Here is a 12,600-nt window from a genome sequence, read left to right as displayed (position 1 = left end):
GGGTATTGATCCTTTGCTATATATTTTGCAGATCATTTTTCTAGCTTATTGTTTATTGTTGTCTTTTGACATAGAGATATTTAATATTTCTAGAGAATAAAACCTATCAATTTATTCCTTTATGGTAACTGCCTTTGGAGTCTTGCTTAGGGTAGAACATGATTATATATATAAAGTTACTTTAGTTGCATAATATGATGGATGAGAACATTGACTCTAGAGACAGATTCATTGATTTGACTCCCAAGATTCTGCCACTTACTAACTGTGTAACCTTAGGCCACATACTTAACTCCATGTGCCACAAGCTGCTATAATATGGGGGTAAAAATAATATTTATCTTCAGGGTTTTTATGAGGATTGAAGCAGTTAGAATTGTGTCTGGAGCATAGTAAGCATAATATAAGTGTTTGTTAATTAAAAATGTAAATATAGTGGGGTTTTTTGAATTTTCATGTTTTATTTTTTACATTTTAAACTTTATTTTGTTATTTGGTTTGAAGTAGAGATCTAACTTAATTCTTTTTGAAATGATTAGCATGTCACAGCACTATAAAGTAATTCATCCTTTATCTCACTGGCTTGAATTGTCATCTTTATCCAGTATTTAGCATTGTCCCATTGACCTGTCTGTTCTTTTGGTTTTTTTTTGTTTTTGTTTTTTTGGTTTTTTTTTAAAATATACTTTATTGATTTTTTACAGAGAGGAAGGGAGAGAGATATAGAGGAACATCGATGAGAGAGAAACTTCAACAAGCTGCCTCCTGCACACCTCCCACTGGGGATGTGCCCGCAAACCAAGGTACATGCCCTTGACCGGAATCGAACCTGGGAACTTTCAGTCCGCAGGCCAGTGCTATATCCACTGAGCCAAACTGGTTTCGGCTGTTCTTTTGTTTTGACTAAGAAATAGGTCTTTAGGTTTAGACTCTGACCTAGGTTTCTATCCTGGCTCTATGTAATGTATTTGAAAGTGTTTTATAAATGATAAAATGTGATATAAATGTTAGTTGTCATAATTTCTAAAATTAAATGTTCCACAATTAAGTTAACAATTCTTTTATTCTGAGAAACCAATATGAAGAAGAAAAAGTCTTAGAAAATATTAGAGTTGACATAGCCCTTTAGTTCTTGCTAACCCTATTCATTATGGCTTAACTGTCAAAGAGCAAAGTAAAATGGAAGGTTGGATAATTACTGCAAAAGTTCCTACTTTTTCCTTAATAATTTAGGTCATATGCGAATCATTGTTGCTGGGAATATGTCTCAGTCTTACAGTTCTGAAATACTTGCAACTGGGTGTTATTAAATAAAAAGATATGTATTTATGATTGTATATGAAGGAGACTTGGCATTCTGATCATGGCTTATTCATGAAGTGATTGCTCATATTGAAACCACTTAAGTAAGTCTGAGATTCTCTTATTCTGAAACACACACACACACAGGATTTTACAGAGGATATGTGAAGTAGTAAATTGAAAACAATTTGCTTTGTTTTTCCTTGAATCCTTTTGGAGCATCTTGGAAGACAGTCTTTTGTGTAAGTAGGTTCCTAAGAATTAGGAGAAATAAATTAATTTTAAAATAAAATAGCAAAAGATGGAAATGATGGAAAATGATATGGCGATAAGGAAAACTCTGTAGCTGAAACAGGAGACTGTAGATGATTATAAGAATACTAGAGGCCCGAAGCACGAAATTCGTGCAAGAGTAGGCCTTCACAGTTCCAGCTGCCTCGGCCTTTGTGGCCACACACCCCACCCCACCCCCACCCCCGCCCACTGGTCGTTCCAGAAGGTTGTTCTGGAAGGTAGTTCCGCCATCTGGTCTAATTAGCATATTAGCTCTTTATTATATAGGATCTTTTTGTGTGTGTTTTTCTGTTTGGTTGGTTGGTTTTTTTGTTGTTGTTTTTTTGGCTTAACAGAAATTTATTTTCTCACAATTCTGAGGCTAATGTTCAATATCAAGGTTTTAACAACGTTGGTTTTTCTGAGGTATCTCTCCTTGGCTTGTAGATAGCCATCTTCTGCTTGTGTCTTCACATGGTCTTCACTCTGTGTGTTTGTGTCCTAATTTCCTCTTTTTACAAGGACACTAATCATATTGGATTAGCGTATAAACTGACAATCTTATTTTTACTTCATTACCTTTTTTTAATCTTTATTGTTGAAAGTATTACATATGTCCTCTTTTTCCCCCATTGACCTCTCCCAGCCTGCCCCTTTTGTTTCAATAAATAAAAGGTGTTGGCTTTACCCTTGTAGAGAGATTGGTGATAAGTCATCCTTTACATGAAACACATGTCTTTTGTGTTGGGATGAGTCTTGGAGGAGTGTGAAACCGGATATTTATAGCATACTTCAAGGGAAGAGGAGCATTTTATTATTGGTAACACTGGTTGTTTTGTCTTTTGAACAGATAACATGCCTGGACATTTCCAGTGGAGGAGGCCTTGGTGTGTCTTCTAGTGCTGATGGGAGCATGAAAATCTGGCAGGCTTCCAATGGAGAACTCAGAGTAAAGACTTTGGATACACTTTCAGGGTCTTATACATGAAGGGTGGTCTAAGAAACTTTAGACTGGGTCAGGGAAAGAAGAGTGTCTCTATCTATAAATATAGTACCACTACACGTCAGTGGATCTTTGTTCCCTTTTTAAATTGAAAACCATCCTCAAGCTAGGTGATTTGCCAGAGCAAATTGGGGCTGGGACAGTGGAGGAGCCAGGCCAGTGGATGTCTAAGTGTGTGGTCCCTTGGTATGAACTGCCTTCAGTGATGGTTTCTAAGACAGAGTAACCAGGCTGTTACATTAATTAATTCCATAGCCCCCCAATCTCCTCAGCTGCTGCTGCTGCTTCTTTTTCTTTTTTTATTGATTTCAGAGAGGAAGGGGGAGAGAGAGAGAGAGAGAGAGAAACATCAGTGATGAAAGAGGATCATTGATTGGCTGCCTCCTGCACGTCCCCTAATGTGGAGGGATTGAGTCTGCAACCCGGGCTTGTGCCCTTGGCCGCAATCAAACCTGGAACCCTTTAGTGCCCAGGCTGATGCTCTATCCACTGAGCCAAACTGGTTAGGGCCCTCCTCAACTTCTTATATATAGAGCTAGACTTACGGTGACTGTGAGAGCCATGGAGTTCAAATCCATATCTGTAGCCCAAGCTGGAAAAAGAGCTTAGCTCTTAGAACACTACTGGAAGACAAATGAGCTAAAGAGATTATTTGAACCTCCTTCGTTTTAAAACCAGCATGTGTGTATAGCATGTACATATTTCATTTAAGGGACCGAGGATATGGGAGGTAAGAGAACATCAAGGGATGGACAAGAGAACTAGCCTGGAATTTTCTTTTGTTTTTCCAGAGAGTATTGGAAGGACATGTGTTTGATGTGAATTGTTGCAGGTTTTTCCCATCAGGCCTTGTGGTTCTGAGTGGGGGAATGGATGCCCAGCTGAAGATCTGGTCAGCTGAAGATGCTAGCTGCGTGGCAACCTTCAAAGGTCACAAAGGAGGTATGAAGGGTGATTGGAGAAAGTGGAGTGCTATTTGTCACGATCTCATTCTACCTCTTTCCGCCTGTTGCTGTGTCAGGTGAGGGTAGAGATTCAGTTCACCTCTGAACCCTGCTGACAGTACCTAGCGGGGCCTGTCAGTGTCCCTGGGGAGATTGGAGTGCTGCCTTCCGCTTCCTTGGGTGGAGAGCTGCCGTTCCCTATTCAGCCCCACTGAAACCGTGGGTGAGGGGGAGGTAGCAGTTGTCCTCTTGCTGTTTGAGTGGGGTGGATATGGCCAAAAGATTTTCTGTTCTGAAGGCCACCCCTTTCCCAGTCTTTTGTGCGGGGCAACAGACTTTTTTGGGGGAATTTATTTGTTTTTTGAAAACTGCCTGGCTTTTTATTTTTATTTATTTATAATAATTTTATTATTATTATTTTTAGTTATAGTCAGGTCTTTATTTAAAAATCTCATCTGCCAACTTAGCATTTTCCACCGACACGGGGAGAGAAACCTTCACAGGCTTCACCATCTTCTGCTCAGGTGCTGCCTTTGTGGGAGCCTTGTCAGCAGCCAGTGCTGTCTTTTTAGATGCTTGTTTAGCCTTTTTTTGCTTCCTTGGCAGCCCTGATAGCTTGTTCTCGTTGAATTTTCCTAATTTCAGGTTTCTGGTTCCTCTTGGCCATTATATCAGCAGAAATGCACCAGTGATGGCCCTCTGGACTTTGACTGCACGGCGGGTTCTTTTCTTTTGAATTTCTTCCGCCTGTCCCTTTTTGTGCTTTCTTTAGTAGAGGACAGTCCAGTTTATCTTTCAAGGATTCCTCTTGGAAAGCAACGCCAACTCCCATTTTGCATTAAGAAACTGGAAACCTTTCCTGTCGGTCCTGGCATAGCATCTCCCATGTCCGGGGTAGATGTTGTACCCACTGGAGCTGCACAGCTCAACCTTCATGGCTGTGGCTGCCGGAGGGAAGGAAAGATGGTCCTGTGTCTGGTTTTTGAACCAGTTGCATGTTGCAGACTTCTGCAGAGTCCTGTCCAGCGTAGGTGGGAAGCAATAAGGAAGTCCAGGGAGCTCATTGCTCAAGTCCTGAGGTCCCTAGATGGTCTGCCTTCTTCTTTCCATCCTTCAGTCTTCCTAGGCTTGTGTGTTGTTATTCCAGGTTCTTGTAGTTGTGAGAGGAAGAACCTGAGAGGAATGGGGTTACTCCATCTTGGCTGGACCAGAAGTCACATCTTTCCTTTTAAGATGGGGAGACTAGTCCTTTCAATGAGTTCTCAATGGAACCACCAGGATCTTTTTAAAAAAGTGATTTTTCAAATGGAACTCTCTAAGATTTGTACTTAATTTTTAAAAAAAATATATTTTATTGATTTTTTACAGAGAGGAAGAGAGAGGGATAGAGTTACAAACATCAATGAGAGAGAAACATCGATCAGCTTCCTCCTGCACACCCCCTACTGGGGATGTGCCCGCAACCAAGGTGTACATGCCCTTGACCGGAATCGAACCTGAGACCCTTTAGACCGCTGGCCGACGCTCTGTCCACTGAGCTAAACCAGTTAAGGCTGTACTTAATTTTTGTTTGAAAAACAGGTTTTAAAGCCAAAATAAAACCTTGAAAACCACTGCTCTAGGACAGACACCTCACTAAAAATTAAATCCAAAGCTTTCTCTTTTTTTCTTCTTTCTTTTAAAATATATTTTATTGATTTTTTACAGAGAGGAAGAGAGAGGGATAGAGAGTTAGAAACATCGATGAGAGAGAAACAACAACCAGCTGCCTCCTGCACACCTCCTACTCGGGATATGCCCGCAACCAAGGTACATGCCCTTGACCGGAATCGAACCTGGGACCCCCCAGTCCGCAGGCCGACGCTCTATCCACTGAGCCAAACCGGTTAGGGCCAAAGCTTTTTCCATGTCTGTCTCTCACAGCCAGTCTTTGAACCGTTGGGAAGCAGGGACTCTGTTCTATTTATTTGTTTTTTCTAGCACTTGACCGTGCCCAGCATGTAGTATCTATCCAGTATGTTTGTGAAGGAGTGGAGTCATTTATGCAGATCTGTCTTCTCTGCCCTTGAAGTTCCTTTACTACTTACTCTACCTCAGGATCTTTTTTTTCTTCTTGCCAGGTATCCTAGATACAGCCATTGTTGATCGGGGGAGGAATGTGGTATCTGGTTCTCGAGATGGAACAGCACGACTTTGGGATTGTGGGCGCTCAGCCTGCCTGGGAGTCATTGCAGACTGTGGTTCTTCCATCAATGGAGTGGCTGTGGGTGCTGCTGACAACTCCATCAACCTCGGCTGCCCTGAGCAGATGCCCAGTAAGTTGATAACCTATGAGCTATTTTGTTTCCTTAGGCCCATCAGTATTTGTCTTAATTTCTCCTTTTCTTCCTTGTCCTTTTCTGCTCTGTAGCTGGTATTTCTGTTTCACCATAAGATTAATATTATTGCTAACCTATTCTGTTTCTGTTGCCTTAAAATCTACAAAAGAACTATGTGTCATAGTTATTGCATTTGAGTAATTACAATTTAATATCAGATTAGATGAATGCCTATAAAACAAAGAACAATAAATTTTTGGCTGAAATAACTTAGTGATTCTTGGAAGAAGACACTGTATTGGGTTAGTGTTGATGTGAAAGGTGTCACAAAAGGAGTTGACTTGAATCTTGAAGGATGGATTCCAGGTAGACAAACAAGCATAGGAAGGATGGGAGGATGGGAGCTAGGGCAGGGTCACCAGGGACTCCACGTTGCCTAATCCAGTGTTACTTCTCTGTGCTTTTCTTTCTGAATTTTCTACAGAGTTCAATCCCAGCCCCTCTTCTCAGGAAACTTTTCTGTCTTGGCTTCTGTGATATCACACTATACTGCTTTTCTTCCTATCTCACTGGCTGCTAATTCTACTTTTATAAATCCCCTTTATTCTACCTTTAAGTATTGGAGGGCCCTCAGCTCTCACTACAGTTTCTCCCTGGGTGAAACTGTATTGTATTTAAGCTGGTGATTTCCAAAAGTATATCTAAAGTATAGGCCTCTCACCTTTGTTTTAGACTCTGTTTAGATGTCTAATAGCTCAAACTTACCTTGTCTGACACGGAGTGTTTTATTCCTACCGCCATCCCCCAATCTGTTTTTCCCCATCTTGCCATTGCTCAGGCCCAAAGCCTAGGATTCATTCATAGTTCACCCCTGCCTTTCCTCATGTCCTACATCAGCAAAGTCTTCTCTACCTTCAAAGTGTTTCTAATTTTTCCACCTTGCTCTCTCCCTCCCATCCTCCCTCCTACCAGTATCCTGGTGCAATCTATCATCATCTATTGCTTGTAAAGGGTGTCCCAAAATTCACGCAAGAAGTAATTTTGATAGAAAACACAGGTTTATAATTAAAAATTGTAAATTTTTTATTGATTCATAAAGTATACAGTATAGGGTTATGTATGGAATAGCATATCGGGTAAACGGCCTCCACGGCTTTGCTGGCACATACGCACTCTTTAGTTATTGCCTGAGCAGCCGCATTTTCGAAGAAGAATGGTCCGATGATGCCTCCAGCCCAAAATCCGCACCAAACAGTGACACGCTGTGGATGCATTTGTTTCCCAACAATCACTCATGGATTTTCTGAACCCCAAATGCGACAATTTTGTCGATTAACCAAGCCATCAAAATGAAAATGAGCCTCGTCGAAATTCAGCCACATTTTTGCAAAACGGTCATGGAAAATTTCAACAAAAGAGTGCGTATGTGCCAGAAAAGCCGTGGAGGCCATTTACCCGATATGCTATTCCATACATAACCCTATACTGTATACTTTACGAATCAATAAAAAATTTACAATTTTTAATTATAAACCTGTGTTTTCTATCAAAATTACTTCTTGCATAAATTTTGGGACACCCTTTACTATTCTAGAATCCATTCCCACCACAGCAACCATTGTGGTCATTTAAAAAACATAAATCAAGTCATGCCACTGTTCTTTGTCCCTACTCTTCTACAGTGGCCTCCTTTTACACATATATTAAAATCTTAACCCTTTACCATGGTTTATCACGAACCCTTACACTGTCTGACCCCAGTGTGGCTCAGTTGGTTGGGCGTCGTCATCCAGTGCACCAAAAGGTTGCCAGTTTGAGTCCCGATCAGGGTACATGCCTGGGTTGTAGGCGCGATCTCCGATAGGAGGCACACACGCAGCAACCAATCAATGTTTCTCTCTCTCTCTCTCTCTCTCTCCCCCCTCCCTCCCTTCTTCCTTCCCTCCCTTTCTCACTTTAAAATTTAATAAAAAATATATTTTTTAAAATTAATGAGTGAGCTGTAACTGGTTTGGCTCAGTGGATAGAGCATCAGCCTGCGGACTGAAAGGTCCCAGGTTCGATTCCGGTCAAGGGCATGTACCTTGGTTGTGGGCACGTCCCCAGTAGGGGGTGTGCAGGAGGCAGCTGATCGATGTTTCTCACTCTCATGGATGTTTCTAACTATCCCTCTCCCTTCCTCTCTGTAAAAAATCAATAAAACATATTTTTAAAAAAAATTAAGAGTGAATCACTAACAGAGTAATTCAGTAAACAGCCATCAGTGTCTTGCTTTCTGGGTACTGCCAGCTGATCAACCAGTTATTGACATAGCTCATCTGTCATGCAGGTGAACGGGAGGTTGGAACAGAATCGAAAATGCTGCTGTTGGCCCGGGAAGATAAGAAGCTTCAGTGCTTGGGACTACAGAGCAGGCAGCCGGCAAGTGGTTCCTCTAAGTTCTTCGAACTCTGGGTCACTCTGATTCTTGGAAGGCTGTTTTAGAAACATTTCTACAATCACACTGTGTTCACCTTTTGAGGAAGCTGCATGAGTGAGAGGCAGTCCATTGTAGTGATTAATAGCATGGGATTTAGAATAGAGCAACATTTAAATTCCAGCTCTTCCACTTATGGCTATCACATCGCACAGGTTACTTAACCTGTCTGACCCTCAGTCTCCTCATCATTAAACTGGGCCTGGTAGGACTTATCTCATAGGGTTATGTGATGAGGGTTAAACGCTCTACCGCAAGTCACTTTGCCTCTGGGCCTTCATGTGCTGTACAGAAAATGATTGTATAGATTCCTTTCCACCTCTAAGGTAGCATGAAGAAATTCTGAGTAAAGAACTCACACACTCAGGGCTCTAGATCAGATAATGATCGGAATATCTTTTATAGAAGAATAAGTTGAATTTAACTTTTTTGTTTGTTGTTTTTTTAAAATATATTTTAATGATTTTTTACAGAGAGGAAGGGAGAGGGATAGAGAGTTAGAAACATCGATGAGAGAGAAACATTGATCAGCTGCCTCCTGCACAACCCCCTCCTGGGAATGTGCCCACAACCAAGGTACATGCCCTTCGATTCCAGTCAAAGGCATGTACATCGGTTGCAGACTCTTCCCTGACCTGGGCCCAAGCCCATGCAGAAGGCAACCAATCGATGTGCTTCACTCACATCCATAGTTCTCTCTGTCTTTTTTCTCTCTTCCACTCTCTCTAAAAATTAATGGAAAAATATCCTCGTGTGAGGATTAAAAAATAAAAATAAATGAATAAAGGGGAAATTTTTATTCTTTAAAAAAAATAAAAGAATGTTTAAAGGGGGAAGAAAGAAAATATCTCTAAAAATGGTAAAATTTTTATTTTTTTGGTTCCTGTTTATTCCTGGAAACAAATTAAGCTTTAACAGCATTTTTGTCTCCTACTTTTCCCAGGTATTCCTCTTTATTGGCTCAGATGCCTTCAACTGCTGTACTTTTCTCTCTGGCTTCTTGCTGTTGGCTGGGACACAGGATGGAAACATTTATCAGCTGGATGTGAGGAGTCCAAGGTGAGTCACCATTCCTTTGCATGATGTAGACCTTCTACAGAGTGGAAATTTTTTTGGCTTTAACATTGGTTTAGCATAGCATATAGGCTATTATTGAATCAAGGATATATTTTTCCATTTATAAAGGTTTTCTGGTGTGAATTGTCTGATTGTTCTTACTAGAGTCCTTATCATTCTTGGAATCATTAAAAGATGGTTTGATTCATACTGTCATGAATGTCCTGTTGTGGTGATTGCTTTGGAAATTAAGGTTAAATAATGAACTAATATTTCACTTTAAAATTATTGTTTAAAACTTAATTTTAAGAAGCTCAGTAATTTATGTATTAGATCTGGGTTGGCCTAAAATTGATCATTTTTCAGTTTGAAATAAGCCAGCTCTGGTTCTTTATTTAGCTTTTATCATAACCTATCTCAAACAGGCCTTTTCTGATCCTAAAGCTATCCAGAGAAAACCTCTCTGTCCCAGGATTTACCATGTCTACAACTTCTTCCTCTCTCTATTTCCTTCCTTTGTTCAACTGATATTTATTGAATAGCTTCTGTGGGCACCAGGCCTTGTGCAGTGCACTGAAAACCAGACAAGATATAGATTCTGACTTTGAGGCATTTGGAGTCTAGTAGTAACACCCAACAAGTAAAAGACTGTCGTGATGCAGTGTGGTCAGCGGTCACAGGGATATGAGGAAGCACCAGGAAGAGGGAAGAAGGTGAGATTGCTTCCCAAGGAGATGAGGCTTTAATTGCATCTTGTCCAGTAGAGAGTTACCAAGTAAAGAAGAAAGGGTAGAATAGCATATAGAGAAGCATGAAGGCATGTGAAAGTATGGCACTTTCAGGGATCTCTGAATAGTTTGATATGACAGATATGTACCCTGCAAACAGGGCAACAGACAGGAAAGTGTGAGTTTGCCTAGAAAAGACTTACATACCAGCCTAAGGAGTTTGAACTTTATTCCAAGAGCAGTGAAGAAATTCCAGCTAAAGAGTGACTAGCTTATACCTTTTCTTCCATAAGTTAAGTTACTTTATTTTTGTACTTGTTTTTACCTCCCTGGAGATAGGGACTCTGATCACTATTATAAAATTACTCTTGCCCAGCTGTATGGCTCAGTGGTTGAGTGTCAACCTATGAACCAAGAGGTCATGGTTCGATTCCTGATCAGGGCACATGCCCAGGTTGCAGGCTTGATCCCCAGTAGGGGGCGTGCAGGAAGCAGCCAATTAATGATTCTCATCATTGATGTTTCTATCTCTCGCTCTCCCTTTCTCTCCTCTGAAATCAGTAAAAACCTATTTTTAAAAAAATAAAATAAAATCACTCAAAAAAAAATATATATATATATATACATACTAGGGGCCCGGTGCACGAAATTCGTGCACTGGGTGTGTGTGGGGGGGAGTGTCCCTCAGCCCAGCCTGCCCCCTCTCACATACTGGGAGCCCTCAGGCGTTGACCCCCATCACCCTCCAATCGCAGGATCGGCCCCTTGCCCAGGCCTGACGCCTCTGGCCTAGGCGTCCGGCCCGGGCAGCGGGGACCCGCAGCTGCAGCGGCCCCGCGATCGTGGGCTTCGCTTTAGGCCCAGGCAAGGGACCCCTAGCTCCTGGGACTGCCAGCTTCGACCGTGCCCAGCTCCCATCGTTGGCTCCACCCCTACTTCCTGCTATCACTGGCCAGGGCGGAAAAGGCACCTGATTCTCCCCCCTGGGTTTCCAATCACTGTCAGTGGCAGGGGGCTTCTTCCTGCTTTCCCTTTTGCCCCCCTGCATTGTGCCTACATATGCAAATTAACCGCCATCTTGTTGGCAGTTAACTGCCAATCTTAGTTGTCAGTTAATTTGCATATAGCCCTGATTAGCCAATGAAAAGGGTAGCTCGTACGCCAATTACCATTTTTCTCTTTTATTAGTGTTGATATACATATATATATAGTCACTCACCTTTCTGTTTTGTTTTATATAGAGTCCTGAAAATTTTAATATTTCATAACTGTCTTAATTATCTAGAAGCAAAAAGATTTACATACTGTTAACACTGTAAGGCTGCCCGAAAACTGGAGATATTGGTGGTGACCAGGCTTACTCAGTTCAATGACATGTTTAGAGACAGATTTAGATTCACTCCACAGTATTTTAGAATGGGTTGTCTTGTTCTACCATTTAATTATCCTGCAGGAAAGAAGCCATGTGAATATTTAATCTCTATTTATGTCCTTTTTGCTATTATGTGGTTAGTACTATATAATCAGGCATTGCTTTTGAAGAAAAAAACTAAAATTGCCCCTTTTACTGTGAATCCTAGGGCTCCAGTACAAGTCATCCACAGATCAGGAGCACCAGTTCTATCCCTGCTGAGATTCAGAGACGGATTCATTGCTAGCCAAGGTGGGTCCAAGGGCCAATGAGGAGAGATGGTTCCATGCAGCTCAGTTACACAGAGGTTTAAGGGTCTGGCCTGTGGCTGTGCTAGGGGCATGGTCCTCCACAATTGTTTGGCATATTGTGCTTATCACACAGTGTTTCTCACCCTACATTGTAATTGTCTATGTCCCCCTCCAGTCCAAGCTCCTTGACAGCAGTGACTATGCTATTCGTTGTATCATCTCCAGCATTTCACTTCGTGCCCACTATGTAGTTGGTGCTCAGTAAACATTGGTAGAGTAGATGTTTGTCCTTTATTGTAAAACATTGAGGATTCAATAATGAATCAGTGACAGTCTGCCCTAAAGGAGCTCACAGTTAGTAAGGCATTTAAAAAAAAAATTATCAGGAACAGCCCAGCAGGTAAACCTTATTGTCCAGATGATAATACATGCCCATGCCAAATGCAGTCACCAGCAAGGAGAGTACAGTTACCATAATTCGCTTGGGCTAATCAGGCTCCTCTCCTGTTACTGGAAGGAATCTGGCTTTTGCCAATCAGGAGAAGAGCGGGAAATAGGTGAGTAGGTAGCCAACAGTCCTGGGTGTTCGTGGTCATCTCTCAAATATATATGGGTACCCTTCCTTCCTGTCACAATGTGCCTCGTTTCCTTAGCCCTTCTCCTTCAGGATTTCCACACCATAGCAGAGTAGTCAGGAATCTGCAGACCCAGTGTTATAGCTCTCTGCACTTGCTCTCTCTCAATCTCTCTTTCTTCCTCCCTGTCTCAGCATCAGTTTAGTGACGCAACAGTATTCTTTATGGAGCCTTAATAAGAGAGCAGCTGGCATAGCTTGTGA

The 12,600-nt window shown here is 41.6% G+C and overlaps 1 protein-coding gene and 1 pseudogene across 2 annotated transcripts in view; one reads left to right on the top strand and one right to left on the bottom strand.

The window, feature by feature from the left end:
* PAAF1 (proteasomal ATPase associated factor 1) overlaps nucleotides 1–12,600 on the top strand; it is a 34,844-nt gene that overhangs the window by 10,715 nt on the left and 11,529 nt on the right. For both annotated transcript variants that reach the window (XM_059708486.1, XM_059708487.1), the window contains 6 exons: nucleotides 2,426–2,524; nucleotides 3,370–3,520; nucleotides 5,643–5,837; nucleotides 8,170–8,261; nucleotides 9,260–9,375; nucleotides 11,681–11,763. In XM_059708486.1, coding sequence (XP_059564469.1) covers nucleotides 2,426–2,524; nucleotides 3,370–3,520; nucleotides 5,643–5,837; nucleotides 8,170–8,261; nucleotides 9,260–9,375; nucleotides 11,681–11,763 — 736 coding nt within the window. The remainder of the gene's footprint in view (nucleotides 1–2,425; nucleotides 2,525–3,369; nucleotides 3,521–5,642; nucleotides 5,838–8,169; nucleotides 8,262–9,259; nucleotides 9,376–11,680; nucleotides 11,764–12,600) is intronic.
* LOC132240814 (large ribosomal subunit protein eL24-like) lies at nucleotides 3,518–5,180 on the bottom strand (annotated as a pseudogene).

The sequence above is a fragment of the Myotis daubentonii genome, chromosome 9 (assembly GCF_963259705.1).
Source record: "Myotis daubentonii chromosome 9, mMyoDau2.1, whole genome shotgun sequence".
Classification (NCBI taxonomy): Eukaryota; Metazoa; Chordata; class Mammalia; order Chiroptera; family Vespertilionidae; genus Myotis; species Myotis daubentonii.
Note: the sequence above shows the minus strand (reverse complement) of the source record. Positions and strands in the feature narration are given on the sequence as shown.